This window comes from Cololabis saira, chromosome 22 (assembly GCF_033807715.1).
Source record: "Cololabis saira isolate AMF1-May2022 chromosome 22, fColSai1.1, whole genome shotgun sequence".
Taxonomy (NCBI): domain Eukaryota; kingdom Metazoa; phylum Chordata; class Actinopteri; order Beloniformes; family Belonidae; genus Cololabis; species Cololabis saira.
The window spans coordinates 25,807,690-25,826,852 of record NC_084608.1 but is presented as its reverse complement, the minus strand read 5'-3'; the positions used below and the strand labels follow the sequence as shown (position 1 = coordinate 25,826,852).

At 39.6% G+C, this 19,163-nt stretch overlaps 1 protein-coding gene across 4 annotated transcripts in view; it reads left to right on the top strand.

Annotated features, from left to right (window-relative positions):
* The window catches only part of LOC133423172 (cadherin-20-like), a 120,617-nt gene that overhangs the window by 91,864 nt on the left and 9,590 nt on the right, over window positions 1-19,163 (top strand). For all 4 annotated transcript variants that reach the window (XR_009770808.1, XM_061713318.1, XM_061713316.1 and 1 more), the window contains 4 exons: window positions 4,235-4,402; window positions 10,496-10,683; window positions 11,914-12,167; window positions 17,436-17,572. Coding sequence is in view for 3 of the 4 variants with exons in the window: in XM_061713318.1 (XP_061569302.1) it covers window positions 4,235-4,402; window positions 10,496-10,683; window positions 11,914-12,167; window positions 17,436-17,572 (747 nt within the window). In the remaining variant the exon portion in view is untranslated. The remainder of the gene's footprint in view (window positions 1-4,234; window positions 4,403-10,495; window positions 10,684-11,913; window positions 12,168-17,435; window positions 17,573-19,163) is intronic.

The window sequence follows — 19,163 nt, the reverse complement described above, 5'->3', positions numbered from 1 at the left end:
GTGGATGTCAGAGCACATATTTTGTCTTTTTGAAAATAAAATGTAGTTGTTGCATTTCAGTTTCACTGAGAAATGTGTGCTTTTCTCAGTTTTAAGTCCTGCAGGCACATATACACAAATACAACCATCTCCAGGGGATTACGTGTTCACACAGGGAGGACATTGTATTACTAGTGAAGATGATGCTGTCGAAATCCTTTTTTTTTTTTTCTTCTTACCAAAATTGAATTCAGGATATTACTTTTTAATGCGAGGGACAATTTCATATAACTGTGGATGAAAGCCTCCAAAAATTATTGTGATATTTAAGATATTTTAGCAGAAGAAAAAACCTGAAATGAAAGGTTATTTGAAGGAAGGGTTAAGGAATCTGTGGATGATGTAATACCTATTGATATTTGAATAAACCATGAAGATTCAGCCGCCCCCTCTCTATCTCTCCTAACGCCTTCCCGGCACAGCTCAGACCGGCCCAGACAAGCCCCGCCCACACCTGCCTGAACCAATGGACTTTGGTCAAAGTTAACATCCTCATGACGTCACACCAAAGACTTTTAACAGGAATATTTGATTACTCCTAACACAGGGTGTCTACAAGTTTGACTTAATTAAATTTAAGACTTTTTAATACCATTTTCAAACTAAATTTAAGACCAAAAAGACAAGTCACTAAGAAATCCAGCGCTGAGGTCGAGGTTGCCAGATCTGGCTGACAGGTTCCAACCCAGACATTATGTAAAACCCGCCAAAATAATGAAAAACCAGCCCGAATCATACATTCTCTATGTGAAAACCGTAAATGATTAATTGCGTTATGAATTTCAAGCTCCACAACACCACTAAATAGCCAATGAAAGTTAAGACTCCAAACAAAGACTACAATTAAATTGAGTAGATTAAAGCAAATAAAACATCAGTGAGTTTATAGTGTACTTTTCTATTATTTTCTGCCATAATGGAAACTTTTTTGTTAATAATTTCTCCTAAATATTTAGTAAAAACCAGGAAAAGCAGCCCAAATATATATTTTTCAGCCCAAATGGGCTGAAACTTGCCCAACCTGGCAACAAAGATTTAGAACCTCCGCAGGAGATTCTCCTCAAAACGATGAAATAAACTTTTTAATGATGACTAGATACATTTGCTCTAAAATTAAGACCCTTGGATTGAGATGTAAAACAGATTAAGACATTTAAAGGCCTTATTTTAGCAAAACTTGAATTTAAGACTTTTCAAGAGTTTTTAAGGACCCGCGGCTACCCTTATAAGAAGTGTTGCCCCCTTTTTGCAGTCCCCCATCCTTATTAACAGCAAAATCCAGCCGAAGGAAGTTTGGTCTCCCAATCAACTCCCAGTTGATTCTAGCGATAACTGCCGTATCAGAGTTGAGCAACAACAACGCTGACGCACAGAGAAAGTAATGGCCACAGTGGAAACCAGACTGAGGGACAGAGTCGTAAACTTGACTGACCTTCATCCCTTCAGGGATCGTCTGAGCTAGAAAGTACCAAAGCTCCTTTGTGGCGCCTTAAGAAGATGATATTTTGTCCAAAGAGAGGGCCTAAGAAACCCCCCTTTGGGACGCCAATGAAGCAGACAGCGCAACTAGAATCAAGACAACAGGGGAGCTACAGCGTGGCAGGATGAGGACGGGATATATACAGCCCAATAGACGAGATATCTGGAGAATTGGACTCAGGGTTCAACACGGCTGTGATGGAAAACTCAGCTTTGGCCACTTGATTAAACCAAAACTGCTGAGAGCAACAAAATATAGCCTTGGCCCAGCTAAGTGTGCAAACTGGTAGTCTGTCCCAAAAAGATTAAAACTGACCTTAAGGATGTTTTTGTCTACTCGAATCGTAAGAATGGATCATCTTTTATGCCTTAAAAATCATTATTCTTCCTTTGTTTCATCGTCATTCTGCATCGAGACGCCTCATATATGTTCTGACCCTTTTGCATGGACTGTTTAATTAAATCTAGTGAAATATTCTTGGTAACTTAGACACTCAGTTTCACTCCAGCTGTTTACCTGGTTGGAAAGAACATATTAAAGAGTGTGTAATGGGTTTTTCCTCAACAACGGACGTCTCCAAACTTAAAAAGAAAGGCGTGATTGAGCCAACATGAAGTCGTATTTTTAGTTATGAGGTACATATGGAAAAAGCCGGAGGGTCGAGGTGTAAAGATCTCTCCAGGATTCCAGCTCCGGAGTCATTTTAAACAGTCGAAAGTTGTGATTGAATATTTCAACATTCATGCGCTCTCATCACTGGATATGTATTCAGAGCAAACACCAAAATATGATCCAAAAGACTCGAAACATCCCCGGTTTGTTGTACACACACGAATATATCCGCCAAACTTTTCCGTCCTGTTGAGATGCTCCCTGTGTTGATTTAATTTCCTGAGCAGGAGAAACTTAAAATCGAATAGCAAATGAGCGGGCCAAGAGTCAAACTGAGAACGCCGCAGCTGTCTAAAGGTGAAGGACTCAGACTGCAGGATCTGAGATGCTTTTTTCTCTCAGATATATTTTCTCTCTCTTTCATGTAGAAATTGTTTTGATATGTCGACACAATTTCTCGAGGTCTTAATGAAATGTGACATGCTTTGGTCAAAATTCCTCACAGATCCTTATCCAACCTCGTCAGTGTTGTTCATAGCAACCGGTTTAAGGAGGTGGAGTCAACTTTCTAGCTTGTCTCCTCCCCTCTCTTCCAAAGATTGTTTTTGCAGGTTTTTACGATCCAGATCAGAGGTAAAGAACATGCAGGGTGGAGTTAAAGATCAGATCAGATCAGATAAACCTGCTGATCGGGATCTGTGATGTCACAAACCCTCCGGATCTAAATAGATAACACGCTTCAAATCCAAATGAATTACAGGGTTAGTTAGTTAGTTAGTTAGTTAGTTTCAATTTATTGTCCTTTCAGAAATTCGTTTTGCATCTGTGGCAGTCAGAATACATAGTCAAAAACAAAGAAAACTGAACAATATAGAAGACAATTCGACATAGAACGATTAAGTACAGTATAGTTCAACACTAAACAATAACATAACACAATGAATAGAATCTTTGATCCTAAAGTGCTTCACACCAAACCTAGTGGATTATGAAATTAATAATGCATCTATAATTTATTTAGCAGAGCTATACTAGAGGGTATAAATATAGCTATACCTCCGCCCTGATGGGTTGGGGTTGTGCTTTTTGCTATTTTTTTCACTTGATAATCACTTTAAAAACAACCAAAATCTATATTCTCAAGACGAAACGAAAGAAAAGTGGAAATTCAAGCGGATCATTGGACTAGAGTCACGTCACGAATCTGAAACTACCTCAAACGGGCCGAGGTAAAAATGAAAACGGGTAAAATATGCTGATTCCTGCTGATCCAGCTATGAAACTGGTTCCATGAAAACCAGAAGAAGCTTGTTGATCCAGAACTACGCTTGTGGGATGTGCTGGAACCAGACGAATCCAGGCTTTAATGAAGTACGGTGTTTCTAGTATTATATCGGGTGGGTGAAGGTTGTCGGTGCCTAACAGTTAAATCCTTGATGAAAGGTCTTCTCTCCATTAGGACACTTGACCCTAATCTGTATCACCGGTCGTGTTGCCGACTTTTAATTCACCACACGGGCTCCGTCTTAACCTCCTCCTTGAAGATCAAATCAGATCAGATCAGATAAGATAAGATAAACCTGCTGATCGGGATCTGTGATGTCACAAACCCTCAGGATCTAAATGGATAACACGCTTCAAATCCAAATGAATTACAGGATTGTGCTTTCTCCTATTTTTTTCACTTGATTATCACTTTAAAAACAATCAAACCTATATTCTCAAGAGCGAAACAAAAGAAAAGTGGAAATTCAAGCGCATCATGAGGGTCACGTCACAAATCTGAAACCATGAAAACCAGAAGAAGCTCTGTGACTTCCTCACTTTTTGGTCCAGAACTTCAGATTGGTCCACTCCAACGAATCCAGACTTTAATGAAGTACGGTGTTTTTAGTATTTTACCGGGGTGGGTGAAGGTTGTCGGTGCCTAAAAGTTCAATCCTTGATGAAAGGTCTTCTGTCCATTCGGAGCGTTGACATTTAGGACGCCATCACTCAGACACTTGACCCTAATCTGTATCACCGGTCGTGTCGCCGACCTTTAATTCACCACCCGGGCTCCGTCTTAACCTCCGTCTCTGCCTGGCCTCCCTCTCTCCTCAGGCGTGGTGCGGGTGTCCCTGGCCGACATGGACCGGGAGACCCGGGAGAACTACACCGTGGTCATCCAGGCCAAGGACATGGGCGGACAGCTGGGGGGCCTCGCCGGCACCACCACCGTCAACATCACGCTCAGCGACATCAACGACAACCCGCCCGTGTTTGACCAGAGTAAGTGAAGCCGGGGCCCTCTATTACTGCCAATAATACTGATTATTGATCATTCACACACCCACTATACACTTATTTCATGTTCTTCCCTGTCATTATAAATACACTTGTAAAACTAGATGTAAGAACGTTTTGCTGTAGTTAGATTGTAATGCATAGGGATTAAGACCATGAAGTCAGCAACTGCCCCTACTGGCCACGCAGAGAGGCAACAGGTAAAAGGTCAAAGAGCTGCACAGTTGCAGCAGTGTTGTTTCCATCATCCTACTGTCAGCCTGGCATGTTTTTACCATCTATGGTTTTTAATCTGAAATGGGAGAAAATTCAGTTACGAGAGCGGCCTGGGGTTGATTTACACTTAATATTTAAAGTGATGTAGTACTAAGTGTGATACTGAGTTTCATCTACAGTGTAGGCTTACTAAAAGTCAAATAGATAATTTATAAACCATTTACTGTAAACACGTTATCTACTTTATTTTTGGTTTTAAATAAAAGACATTTAAAGACATTTAAAATAAACTGGAACAGCAATGTGCAACAGCTATTTGAAGTGGAACGACAACAATTAAGTGCAACAATAGAGTACTTCAAAAACTAGAACTATAATTAAAATCCCTCAACTTAGATAAACAATACCTCGTCAATATGTTCTCCATATAAGCATAAATTCAAATGTACAAAAACAGACATCATCAAATAGAATAAACACATAAAATCAAACAAATACTTAAATTATGATGTAAATGAGCAGAGGTACCAGAAACAAGGAAACGAAAATTGTTTAAAAAATATTAAGTTAAATAATTAGTTCTGAAATAATAATGTATGAATCATCACTCCCACATAAAAAAATAATGTTATTTTTATATTATTTTGGGGCCCCCTAGTGGTCACGGGACCCTAAGCAGCCGCTTATTCCGCTTATGCCTTGGGCCGGCTCTGGACGCCCTCCACTCGTGTTTGCCTCGTCTCTCCTCCTAAACCTTCTCTAATCCCTCCTGATGCTCTGAAGAGCAGCAATTAATGCCGAGGAGCACAACACGGCATTGTTGCTCTGCAAAGCAGCGGGAAAACACTTTACAGCAAGGTTAAGAGTGCTACCACAAAGACTTGCATTCATTAAGGGTTAACAACTATTCTTCCACGGCTCTGAGCCTCCTAATTAACGGACCAAAGATGCTCATTTTACACTAAAGATGAGACAAAGAGAACGGCAAGTAGATGTTTCTTGAAACTGGAGCTGTAAATAGCTGCCACAACAACAAAACACCTGCGATCAAAGAAAACACCAGTGATTGCACCGATGTGAGAACCAGAAATTCATGGATTTAGCAACAGAAGAAGAGCGATAAAGAAAGAAAACAACTTCTCTTTCGACAGCCCAGCTCTTTATTCCTTATCAATTTGGGTGTTTTTGTCATCGTTAATGATAGATCTGACCCACAACGATCCACAGAGGCAAGGAGGCTTCTATCCACCATAGACTCTTTATAGCAATGGACCAAGCATCCGGTCATGTGACCCAGTGGGTTCTGAAGACTGGGTTTTTTCCCCCAATTATTCATGTCAATTCATGAAATACAACGTTTTTGTGACAAATAAGAATCCAATTTTGCTTCATCAGAAAGTTTACGCTTCTACCAGGCAATGACCAAGCAGTTTTTGGGGTTTTGATGGACTAATCTCGGAGGTGGATGTGGACAGTGGTGGACAGTAACGGAGTAAATTTACTTGAGTACTGTACTTAAGTACATATCCAGAGGATTTGTACTTTACTTGAGTATTAGATTTCTTTGGTACTTATTACTCTTACTTGAATACATTTCCAAGACAAATATTTTTACTTTTACTCGAGTAAATTTCTAGGAAGGCTGAAAAGTACTCGTTACTTTCAGGTCTGCTCTTTCTTCTTCTTCCCTAAAATCCTATTGGACACAAGCTGTTTTTGTCAAAGGAGGAGACCTATCACAGTGCACGCTCTCCACTGGGATGTACGTAAAGCGGAAATACGTCAAGCCTCCTCAAAACGATACCGCCAAAGTAGCCTGCGTTTGTCAAGACAGAGCCGCAACAATGGCTACGCCTGCGTCAGGAGAAGAAAGACAATCCGCTGAGTCGTCTGAGTCTGATAATGAGCCGTATCTTAACTCAATGTTTGAGTTCGACCGAGTAAAAAACGAGGGCACAGACAAACCACAGACAAAATTAAAAAATTAAATTAAAATTAAATTAAAATTAAAAAATATAGTAATTTACTGATGTGGAAAATAAGAAATGTACTCTTACTCTTACTCTTACTTTTACTTAAAGTAAATTTAAAAGCATTTACTTTTGGATACTTAAGTACCTTTAAAAGCAAGTACTTTTCTACTCTTACTCGAGTAATATTTTGACTGAGATACTTTTACTTGTAACGGAGTAAATTTTGACCAGTAGTATTTGTACTCTTACTCAAGTACTGGGGTCGAGTACTCTGTCCACCTCTGGATGTGGATTTGTGGGCCGAGCGTTGCTGACATAACTGACGTTTACAGCAACGTAATGACGTGGCTCCTCTTAGCACCCGAGCTATGGAAAAACAAACCGGTTCTCAGCTGGTTTGCAAGTTGAATGAGTTTTGAACCTTTTTGGACACATTCAAGTCACGGGCGAGCGTAAGAGCTGCTGCAACATATCCTCTTCAAAAATTACTATAAAGTAAGAGGAAGCAATAATTCAGTTATAAAATGAGATAAAAAGAACAGTATGATGAATGTTTTGGATAGATTTCTTTATCCACAGCATTGTAAGCTTTTTCTCCTTTGCAGGATAAACATCTATCTTTTTTATAACCCTGAACTCAGTTTCTTTGTTTCTTTCCACTTTGTTGAAACCATCAGGAGTATATCCAAGAAATAATCAGAAGTTTCACCTGAACTCTAAAACGTTTTATTGCACTAGAGTCTGATCTTACGGCGCTGCTAAATCTCCAGCTGCACTCAGTGGTTTCAATGCACCACAAACCCCGAACTGAGAGGACTGAAATCACCCGGGACTGTAATTAAATTTCCAAATGCTTCTTTCCTCGGTGTATTTCAGGGTTTCAGGGTTACGGAGGCTCCGGATCACACCGATTACTTGTCCGTGCACCTCATTTCCTCCGAGCATCCTGGATCATTAGCCCACGCTGTCCACTTCCAGCCACCGGCCCCCAGTCGTTTACCCCCTGGCCTCCTCCTCCACATCCTCCTCTTCCTCCTCTCAGCCTGCAGACACCCCACGCTGTCGCTTTGATTATCCCCATTTCCATTTCTCTCTTTACCCCCTTCCTGAGGTCAGAGGTCGTCCGGATGTCTGCGGTCATCTCCGCCCGGCTGACTGCCGGTCTGAGTCCCAGACAAAGAGAGCAGCCACCACCCACGTCCACCTCCGTCACTAGTCCCTCACCAATTAGTGGTGTCACATGATGGAGCTTTGATCGGTTGTGAAGTGCTTCTGGGACTCTGCTGCGATGAGAACAATGTGGAGGCATTTCACGCCGGACTGCGGGGGAATGCCAGCTAGGGTTGCCACCCGTCCCGTAAAATACGGAATTGTCCTTTATTTGAGAAAAAAATGTTGCGTCCCGTATTGAACTAATACGGGACACGATTTGTACCGTATTTTCATTAACTTTTACACCATATTCTAGTTGAATTATTCAAATAAATTAACTTTTACACCATATTCTAGTTGAATTATTCAAATAAATTAACTTTTACACCATATTCTAGTTGAATTATTCAAATAAATTAACTTTTACACCATATTCTAGTTGAATTATTCAAATAAATTAACTTTTACACCATATTCTAGTTGAATTATTGAAATAAACGAACCTTTACACCATATTCTAGTTGAATTATTGAAATAAATTAACTTTTACACCATATTCTAGTTGAATTATTGAAATAAATTAACTTTTACACCATATTCTAGTTGAATTATTGAAATAAACGAACCTTTACACCATATTCTAGTTGAATTATTGAAATAAATTAACTTTTACACCATATTCTAGTTGAATTATTGAAATAAATTAACTTTTACACCATATTCTAGTTGAATTATTGAAATAAGTTAACTTTTACACCATATTCTAGTTGAATTATTGAAATAAGTTAACTTTTACACCATATTCTAGTTGAATTATTGAAATAAATTAACTTTTACACCATATTCTAGTTGAATTATTGAAATAAACGAACCTTTACACCATATTCTAGTTGAATTATTGAAATAAATTAACTTTTACACCATATTCTAGTTGAATTATTGAAATAAATTAACTTTTACACCATATTCTAGTTGAATTATTGAAATAAACGAACCTTTACACCATATTCTAGTTGAATTATTGAAATAAATTAACTTTTACACCATATTCTAGTTGAATTATTGAAATAAGTTAACTTTTACACCATATTCTAGTTGAATTATTGAAATAAGTTAACTTTTACACCATATTCTAGTTGAATTATTGAAATAAATGAACCTTTACACCATATTCTAGTTGAATTATTGAAATAAATTAACTTTTACACCATATTCTAGTTGAATTATTGAAATAAGTTAACTTTTACACCATATTCTAGTTGAATTATTGAAATAAGTTAACTTTCACACCATATTCTAGTTGAATTATTCAAATAAATTAACTTTTACACCATATTCTAGTTGAATTATTGAAATAAATTAACTTTTACACCATATTCTAGTTGAATTATTGAAATAAATTAACTTTTACACCATATTCTAGTTGAATTATTGAAATAAATTAACTTTTACACCATATTCTAGTTGAATTATTGAAATAAATTAACTTTTACACCATATTCTAGTTGAATTATTGAAATAAGTTAACTTTTACACCATATTCTAGTTGAATTATTGAAATAAGTTAACTTTTACACCATATTCTAGTTGAATTATTGAAATAAATTAACTTTTACACCATATTCTAGTTGAATTATTGAAATAAACGAACCTTTACACCATATTCTAGTTGAATTATTGAAATAAATTAACTTTTACACCATATTCTAGTTGAATTATTGAAATAAATTAACTTTTACACCATATTCTAGTTGAATTATTGAAATAAACGAACCTTTACACCATATTCTAGTTGAATTATTGAAATAAATTAACTTTTACACCATATTCTAGTTGAATTATTGAAATAAGTTAACTTTTACACCATATTCTAGTTGAATTATTGAAATAAGTTAACTTTTACACCATATTCTAGTTGAATTATTGAAATAAATGAACCTTTACACCATATTCTAGTTGAATTATTGAAATAAATTAACTTTTACACCATATTCTAGTTGAATTATTGAAATAAGTTAACTTTTACACCATATTCTAGTTGAATTATTGAAATAAGTTAACTTTCACACCATATTCTAGTTGAATTATTCAAATAAATTAACTTTTACACCATATTCTAGTTGAATTATTGAAATAAATTAACTTTTACACCATATTCTAGTTGAATTATTGAAATAAATTAACTTTTACACCATATTCTAGTTGAATTATTCAAATAAATTAACTTTTACACCATATTCTAGTTGAATTATTCAAATAAATTAACTTTTACACCATATTCTTCACCTGTAGCTATATTATACATCTGGGCTGATGTGGACATACATAGCATAGGAGGATATTTCAGTTACTAGTACGGTTGTCTGTCTATACAGTCATGCAAGTTCAATGCTATTAAAGCACTTTTTAAACTTTAAATCAAAGCATTTAGTTTTTTCATATAAAATAAACACATTTTTATTCAGTTTAGAAGTTTTGGGGCTTTTTTTTTTGGCTCCTGCGCTGCTGAAATCAGGACGTCCCTTATTTCTATTTCTGAAAGGTGGCAACCCTAATGCCAGCCCGGGCGTCCGTCACCTCTTCTTTGAGGTTAAACTGCATCTGAAATGCAAGCCGACCCGACCGGGGAGGTGGTGCAAAGCTGTTCCCCCTGCTTGCAGAGGATGGAAGGGCTTTGGCTCCCTCTAGAGGGTAAGAGGGTGAAGGAGTTGTGATTGACCCGTCTCCCGTTCCTCAGGGCTCTACCAGATGAGTGTGCCGGAGTCGGCGCCGGTGGGAACGGCCGTGGGTCGCATCTGGGCCAAGGACAAGGACATCGGGGTCAACGCCCAGATGAAGTACAGCATCATCGACGGGGACGGGAGGGACAGCTTCGACGTCACCACGGACCCCACCAACCTCTTTGGCGTAATCATGGTGAAAAAGGTACAGAACGTCAGAAACACAACATTTACCAGGTGTTTGTGCACAACTTCTGTTTGGGTTTCTCCAAAAGCGGCGCTGCGCATCGGTCCTTCAACATTTAACACTCAACAACATCACTTCTTAGGGTATTTGTACAGCATGTTTCCACTACTGGGAAGGTTGTTCGTCCATCGGGTCTGGAACATTTTCCTATTGTGAATAATATTTGTTGAATCAGGATTTCCAAGATTTTGAAAATAGTTTTTCAGATTGATTGACACCTGTTCCTCTAAGAATGTTGCTGACATCTTTCCCTCTTGGCATTGAAGTTGCCACACATCTGCTATAAAGCTCTGATCTCCGGTGTCGTGCCAAAAATTGATTGAAGGCAAATACAGTTAATGAAAGGTTGTTTCTACCTAAATATGATTTGATCTCATTCTTGAGCTTCATAATATAAACACTAGAGCTCACAGGATTGCTTTTAACTCTTTTAAAGGACCATTACAACACAAAATAGGCATTTTCACCTGCCAAAAATTGATTAAAGGCCAAATACAGTTAATGAAAAGTTGTTTCTGCCTAAATATGACTTGATCTCATTCTTGAGCTTCATAATCTGAAAATCTGACGTTTTAGCGCTATCGTTCAACGGGCTGCTGTGCGCGCTCCCGCGGCCAGAAATCAGAAGAAATCAGATTCTGGCAGGCAATCACTTTTTGGCACAACACCGGCTGGCAAGGGGGCCTCGGATGGGGGATACTTCCTCACATTATAATAATAATAATAATAAACTTTATTTATATACCACCTTTCTTAACAAAGTTACAAAGTGCTTCCCAAGAACAATAAAATACATCAAGATAAAAATACAGAGCATAGTGGATAAGAACACAAGACAGCAATAACCAAGTCTAAATTTAATAACAATATTCACACCACAATAAAAGCTTTTCTAAAACGGTTTGTTGTTTTTAGTAAAGGTTTAAAAGCAGTGGGGGATTTAGCTGAGCTGATCTCAGCAGGTAAACAGTTCCAAAGTTTGGGGGCCCGGACTGCAAAAGCTCGATCAATTTTGGTCACATTATAATCATTATTATGTTTCACCCATGACATTGTTTATTTAACTATGATCAAGTCATTTTATTGCATTCTTAAACAACAACAAAGGGATTGTACATGACTGTTCTGGTATTGATAATCTGATCTGTTCATAAATAATTTTTAACGACGCCATCCTCTGACTTTCAGATGCTGGACTTTGAGAAGAAGCGCAGCTACACGTTGAAGGTGGAGGGGGTCAACACCCACCTGGACCCGGCGCTGCGCCACACCGGGCCCTTCAAGGACGTCACCATCGTCCACGTGAGCGTGGAGGACGTGGACGAGCCGCCGGCCTTCGACTCGCCGGCGTACCTCGTGGAGCTGTCCGAAGATGCTGCGCCCGGGACGGTGGTGAAGACGCTGTCGGCGTGGGACCCAGACGCCGCCAACAACACCGTCAGGTGAGGACACGAACACTCCTGGCTTCATGGTCAGATCGAAGTTGCTTTTATTAAAGGGGACCTATTATGGCACCTAATACCTATTTTAAACAGGCCTTGAATGTCTTAAAAACAAGCTTTTGATTGTTTTTGCTAAATAAATGAGAAATTCAGCCTCTCAGCCATGTATTTATCTTCCCATTCTCTAACCTCATTATCTATGCGGGATTCTGAGTGGGCGGGACTATGATAATGAGGCTCTGTGCTGATTGGCTGCCTGAATGACGCGATACACCGCTACGAAAAAATGGCGGAAGCTCCGGCCGGCGGAGTTAGTTGTGGGCGTGGTTTCACGCATCGGAGACCAACCGATGTAAATCGCATTTTCGTTACGTATCGACGGGAGCAGAATCTGAACAGCTCGTAGATCCACATCACACTGGATGGCTCATCCGGGCGGCTGTAAAGACACTGCAGAAATTGGTTGCTTTCCTCCTTCTCTGAGTTGGCAGGCTGAGGGGAGACCACTTTATACATGTTAAAGCAAGAGAAAACCTGTTTTTCATAATAGGTCCCCTTTAAAAATTAAAAACTTCTGCACTTCTGGACACAGAAATCAACTAAAGATGCCTCTGACAGTGAATAATAATGACCTGAATCAGTTACTGGGATTAAAAGGAGGCAGGTGTAATGTCCAGGCTTCGCCAGCAGAGGGCGGCACCACACTTCCTCTGCAGCACAGACTCATGATTGACAGCTTATTAACCCGCGTGTTTGCAGCAGGACAGCAGACGCTGATAGAAGCAAGAGACATGAGGACAAACCCACATGATCTCATCCAACAATCCCAGACATGTACACCGGGTTTACTGTCCGGGCTGCACCTCTCATAAACTAATTAGACGTAAAATCTTTTAATTAGACTGTTAATCATCTGAAGCCATCAGCAGCACGAGCTGCACCGAGGACGGAGAGTAGAAGCGGGGGTTTTGTGTGGCGTGGTGCTCTGTTCGTCACAAGTGCTGCGTCAGAAGTCCGCTCTGTACTCGATCAATATTGTTTTATCAGCCCAAAGCTCATTATTCCTGCCTGGCCAGCAGCTGCTTAGTCTCATATAGATGCAAAGATGTGAAACTAAAGCCACTCTCTGTCGCGCTACCACTGCTGTCCACACGGGGGCGGCAAATCACACACACTAGTTCATGTGCCAGGCAACGTGACGGACTGATCTCAGATCTCTGTTCCCCTAAAAGGTAATAAATACAGCTTCATATTAGCAACAAAATGTTATGGATCATATTTGAGACGAGCAAAACATCTGTAATGAGATACTTTGGAAGGAGGAAACCACAGTGGGGCTGAAGTGATGCACTTTGCCAGGTTTGGTGACCGAGCGTTTGTGCATGGTGGTGGGAAGATGATGGTCTGGGTTTGTCCTGCAGCTGAAGGACGGTGGCACTTAAAATACCAAAGACGTAAACATCCACGAACAACAAGACAAGAATCCAAACTGAAGCTGCAAGCCTACAACATGGTGCCGATTAGGAATGGGCGATATTTTACCGTTCACCATATACCGTCAAAAAAATTCCTCACGATAAGAATTTGTATCTCACGGTAAAAACGATAAATTCCCGTTGATGATGTTTTGGTGTAAAGCTGATTTATGGTTCTGTTAAATTGACGCACAACGTATAGGAAGGAAGGAAGGAAGGAAGGAAGGAAGGAAGGAAGGAAGGAAGGAAGGAAGGAAGGAAGGAAGGAAGGAAGGAAGGAAGGAAGGAAGGAAGGAAGGAAGGAGAGAGCAGGAGGAAGGAAGGGAAAAAAGAAGGAAGGAAGGAAGGAAGGAAGGAAGGAAGGAAGGAAGGAAGGAAGGAAGGAAGGAAGGAAAGAAGAAAACAAGGAAAGAAGGAAGGAGAGAGCAGGAGGAAGGAAGGGAAAAAAGAAGGAAGGAAGGAAGGAAGGAAACAAGGAAAGAAGAAAACAAGGAAAGAAGGAAGGAAGGAGAAAGCAGGAGGAAGGAAGGGAAAAAAGAAGGAAGGAAGGAAGGAAGGAAACAAGGAAAGAAGAAAACAAGGAAAGAAGGAAGGAAGGAGAAAGCAGGAGGAAGGAAGGGAAAAAAGAAGGAAGGAAGGAAGGAAGGGGGAGAAGGAAGGGAGAAAAGAGGAAGGGAAGAAGGAAGGAGAGAGCAGGAGGAAGGAAGGAAGGAAGGAAGGGAGGAAGGAAGGAAGGAAGGAAGGAAGGAAATGAGCCAGAAAGAAAGAAAGAAAGAAAGAAAGAAAGAAAGAAAGAAAGAAAGAAAGAAAGAAAGAAAGAAAGAAAGAAAGAAAGAAAGAAAGAAAGAAAGAAAGAAAGAAAGAAAGAAAGAAAGAAAGAAAGAAAGAAAGAAAGATAGATAAATTCCCATTGATGACGTTTAGTTGCATTTACTATTCTTTTACAGCAGTGTTTTGGGGGCTCCAAAGACTGAATGTGGTGATAGATTTATAGTTAAAAAGTTGGAGTTGAATTGGTATTTTTTTTATCGTTATCGGGATAAATGCCAGAAATGATCGTGATACATTTTTTAGTCCATACCGCCCATCCCTAGTGGCGATGTCATGTCACGGTCGAAATGCAGACCTGAACCGGACTGAAACTCTGTTTCATGGGTTCAGGAAAGCTCTGGATGAACAAATGTTTAAAAACAGCACCGTTTTAAGGTGGAATGGGGCAAAGGAAGCCACAACTAGTTGTATTTGGATGCCCTTCCTTCCTGTCGTCACCTTCTTAATGACAAAAAAAAACAAAAACAAACAGATGACAGCAGCTGGAACATTCACCCGAATATGACTGAGATCCCCAGAGGAGGGAAGCGTCAGCTCCTCGCATGTTTTCGGAGGGCGTGTACGATGTAGCTGCAGATCGCTGAGTCGTCAGCGGCAACAGATGACGGGGAACGAGGAGCAGCAGGTGACCTTCACTTTCTCCGTCTGCCTCGCTTCCCTTTCACATCCTTCTGTCCTGCAGCGCCTGCAGCAGGACTGGCAGGTATATCTGAATAAAACACACGTGCAGCAGCCCCCCCCCCTTCAGCCGAGGACGGGTGGTATTAATAGAGCTCCTTGAGGGAGGCCCTGGCCACCGGCGGATGTGCCAGTCACGACCGTCCCCTCGTCCACAGACAGTCGGCCAACATGAGGCTCTCGTGTCTGATACGTGGAGTGCAAGTACTCGAGTACTGTCTTATCAACAATGTCAGGGCTAAAGCCGCCTCTTTAAGGGTTTCACCATGCTTTTGACGCGAAGCAGACGACTCAAGACATCGAAACCAGCGGTCTGCAACCTGCGGCTCTTCGTCCTCATCGTAGCGGCTCCCTTTGGCCTTGAAAAAAAAACCAACATGAATAAATGATATTTCTAGATTCAAATTGTTTATTTTGTTCGGCAGTTATCTTGGAGTCTGAGTTGATGCCATCTAATTTTAAAAATAACTATTTTTAATTTCTAATTTGTCGACGAAAATATACGTCAGTCACATAACGTCATCAGTTATATTCGTTTGCCTTCATCGCCAGTGACGCTGGTTTACTTTCGGGCTTGATATGTGGCGAGAAGATATCGAACAACAAAAAATTTAACGCTGAAAGACACTTCCAACCTCCACTTACCCAACCGAAGATGAGCGAAAGAGAGCCAACTATCTTTCAAAAGGATGAAGCCGTTCACAGATGGAAAATATATGAAAGATTCGTTCGTAAAAATATCAGGGCATCTATTCTTTTAGTCATCTATTATTTTATATTTATTTTTAAAGCTGCTAAGCTGCAGCTACATTTTTTATTTATATTAAAGTTGGGCTAGTTTTTATTTAACTTTTACACAAATATAGACTTAAATAGGCCTACAGTTCACAGTTTCATTTATTTCAAAGTACGCCTACAAATACACTTCTGTTGTTATATTTAGCGGCTGTAACAGCTAAAATAATTCCAACTTTTAAAATCTGTTATTTTTTGTAGCTCCCAACAATTTCTTTTTGTAGAAGTGGGGGCAAAATGGCTCTTTTGATGATAAAGGTTGCAGACCCCTGGTGGTCTAAACCATCAGTAATAAAGAAACCAGCAAAATCCAGCCTGAAATATTACAGGTTTTCTTTATTTTTTTCTTTATTACTCTGTATGAAATCTAGCAGTAATTTAAGAGACTCTGATATTTCCAGACTTGGAGAGCTCCACCGTTGCTCATGTCGTCTGCATTTGCATCAATACGCTATGCAATCCTCGAGTGTCGCAGTCCTGCAGCTTTAGATGTTTCCCTCCTTCAACACACCTGATTCTAATGGCTGTCATTATCAGACTTGTGTAGACATCGATGATGAGCCGGTGACAACCTTTAATCAGAATCAGATGTGTTGAAGGAGGGAAACATCTAAAACCTGCAGGACTGACTTTGGACACCCCTGCTCTATATAGACTATAGTGAGGCTTACTTTTTAGCGCCAGTCACCATTTGAATGGTTAGCTGCAAGAAATGAAACTCTCCCTGATGGGAGCCTCGGTACCAGGGACAGATGGTGCTCAGATCATCGTTATTGTCAACTATTTGTGTTTTGCATTTGATTTAATGTTTTGGTGCATCTGCATGTGTCTGTATTAAATTACAGTTTTGGGTTTATAATGGTCTTGTTTCAATAAATATATGAATATCTGCATATAGTTGTGATTGATTTCAGTAATGCTGATATACGGTGTAATCTGATTACTATAATGGTAAATAATGTAATTTCAGTATTTAATATTTAAAATGTAGGTTTCATCTACAAATTAAGTCCAATTTAAATCAGTAACATTTACTATTCATGACTTTTCTGAGGTGGAGGGGGGTGTTGGAGCTGGTTATTCTGCTAGAGGACTTTGGGACTAGTTAGTAGTCGTGTCAATCCTTAAAAGCACTGGAGTCAATCCTGCAATAGTGTAGAAATAGCGGTAGTGCAGTCGCCACACATATCTGATCTCAGCTGATGGATGAAAACATTTATAGTGAGTTCAACTTCATCATCCACTTCTCTGTGTTATTGTGCTGCAGTTGAATACAAGCTCATATGGAAACTAGCTGAACCAGGATGGAGCTGATGTTCTACAATCACGCAGGATCAGGAAATAACTAGGTTTTATTTTGGTCTCGGTCTTGAAGTGAACTGGTCTTGGTCTTGATACTCTCTGGTCTTGGTCTCGGTTTAGGCGGTCTTCACTACAGGTCTAATACCTGCACCCAGAACACCTGACTCAGTTCCTCTCCTCCCCGCAGGTACTCCATAGAGAGGTCCAGCGACCCCGACAAGTTCTTCTACATCGAGATCACGTCCGGGCTGCTGATGACGGCGCGCCCGCTGGACCGGGAGGAGATCGGCTGGCACAACATCACCGTCCTCGCCATGGAGATGAGTGAGTCTCACTCGGGAAGAGCGGGCGGGAAAAGCTATGCGAGGAAATGTAGACAACATGCACACGCACACAGATTACTACAATTTCCCATGTTTACACTGAAGCACCCATTAATAATTTACATTGCTGGAGGATGAATCAAATGACCCCACTAATTAATTCAGTGAGAACTAATTAGACTCGTTTATAAATAAACTGTTTATAAAAAGGAGACAATTTAGTTGTGAGGCGTCTTTCTAGAAGAGGGTGAGACGTCAAGACATCACTGGACCCGAGCGTCTCTGTTCACGAGGAAGCCGCCGCTTAGCTGCACATCTTAATGTTTTAATAAAGTTAATTTTGTCTATACATTACAATTTCCTTTTCTAATTCTTTTTGTCAGATAAATAATTGAGGTTTTTTAATTACCAGACATGTTTCTGATAAATGACGGGACACACACACATTCTTGTGACTCTGATGAAGGCGAAAGGAATCGCCGAAACATGTCAGGTATTAAAAAAACCTAAATTATTCGTCTGAAAAAAATAATTAGCTAATGAAATTGTACATCTTAATGTTTACCAAAGTGCACATCGGTGAGCTGGACAATAGCTGTTACTGCCTGTGTTCTCAAAAGGAACAAGGATTATCATTTTTAGGCCCATATCAGCTTATTACATTTTGTTGTGGTGATTTGGGATGAAAAGCAGATCATTTTACAGCAAATTAGCACAGAAAACCTTAAAATCTTGACCTTTTTTTTTCTTCTTTCCACTACGTCAAGAAAAAAAACTTTTTAAATCTGATTAGATTCTTGTTTTCAACTGAATGCTCTTGGTTTCAGCCTCAAGGATTACGGTGGCAGCAATATGATTAACACCATTTGTTTCTAGTTTTCCACCCGTTTTAGGAGAGTAAGATTTAATCAGGGGTGCAGTAATCTAAAAGAGCCCTGCAGCTAAAACTTTTCTTTTTTTTGATTATCAATTAATTAAACTTTACTGAAATAGAAAGTTCCAAATACCAATCTGATGTCATGTTTATCACTTTTAATAAACCATGACCAGGCGGTTCAGCCAGCTGAGTCTGCACCCGGTAAATTAGATTAAAACCCAACGATAATTCAGAGCAGGAGACGCCCTGCAGATCTCTGGCTAAGTTTAATAACTCCCTCATCCTTCCTGCGCTTGCTTTTGTTTGTGTCTTTGTTTGGTCGGTGTACCTTAAAGGAGACGCTAATGGAATTAATGACTAATTAAATAAGTTCCCCGTGCAGCGGCTAATTAAACATGTGACGGAGACGGGGAGGGCACAGGTAGGAAGGAAACCAAGAGGCAAAAAAATGACATTTAAATAAGTCAAACTTTTCCGCAGTAAGTATACTCCTCAATTAGTCCCTTTTATAAGTGGTTTTCTTCAGGCTTCAGCTTTTAAAACACCAAGTTTTCTTTATGTATGAAAAAGCTTTTACTTACAATATTAAAAATTGTTGACTTCTGCAGTTTAGGTGATCAGTATAACATTTAAATTAGGATTTTCTGCTTTGAAGAAGCCGGATCAGCACGGTCTCTCCAGAAATAGATCATAGATCAGCAGGGGCGTTTCTAGA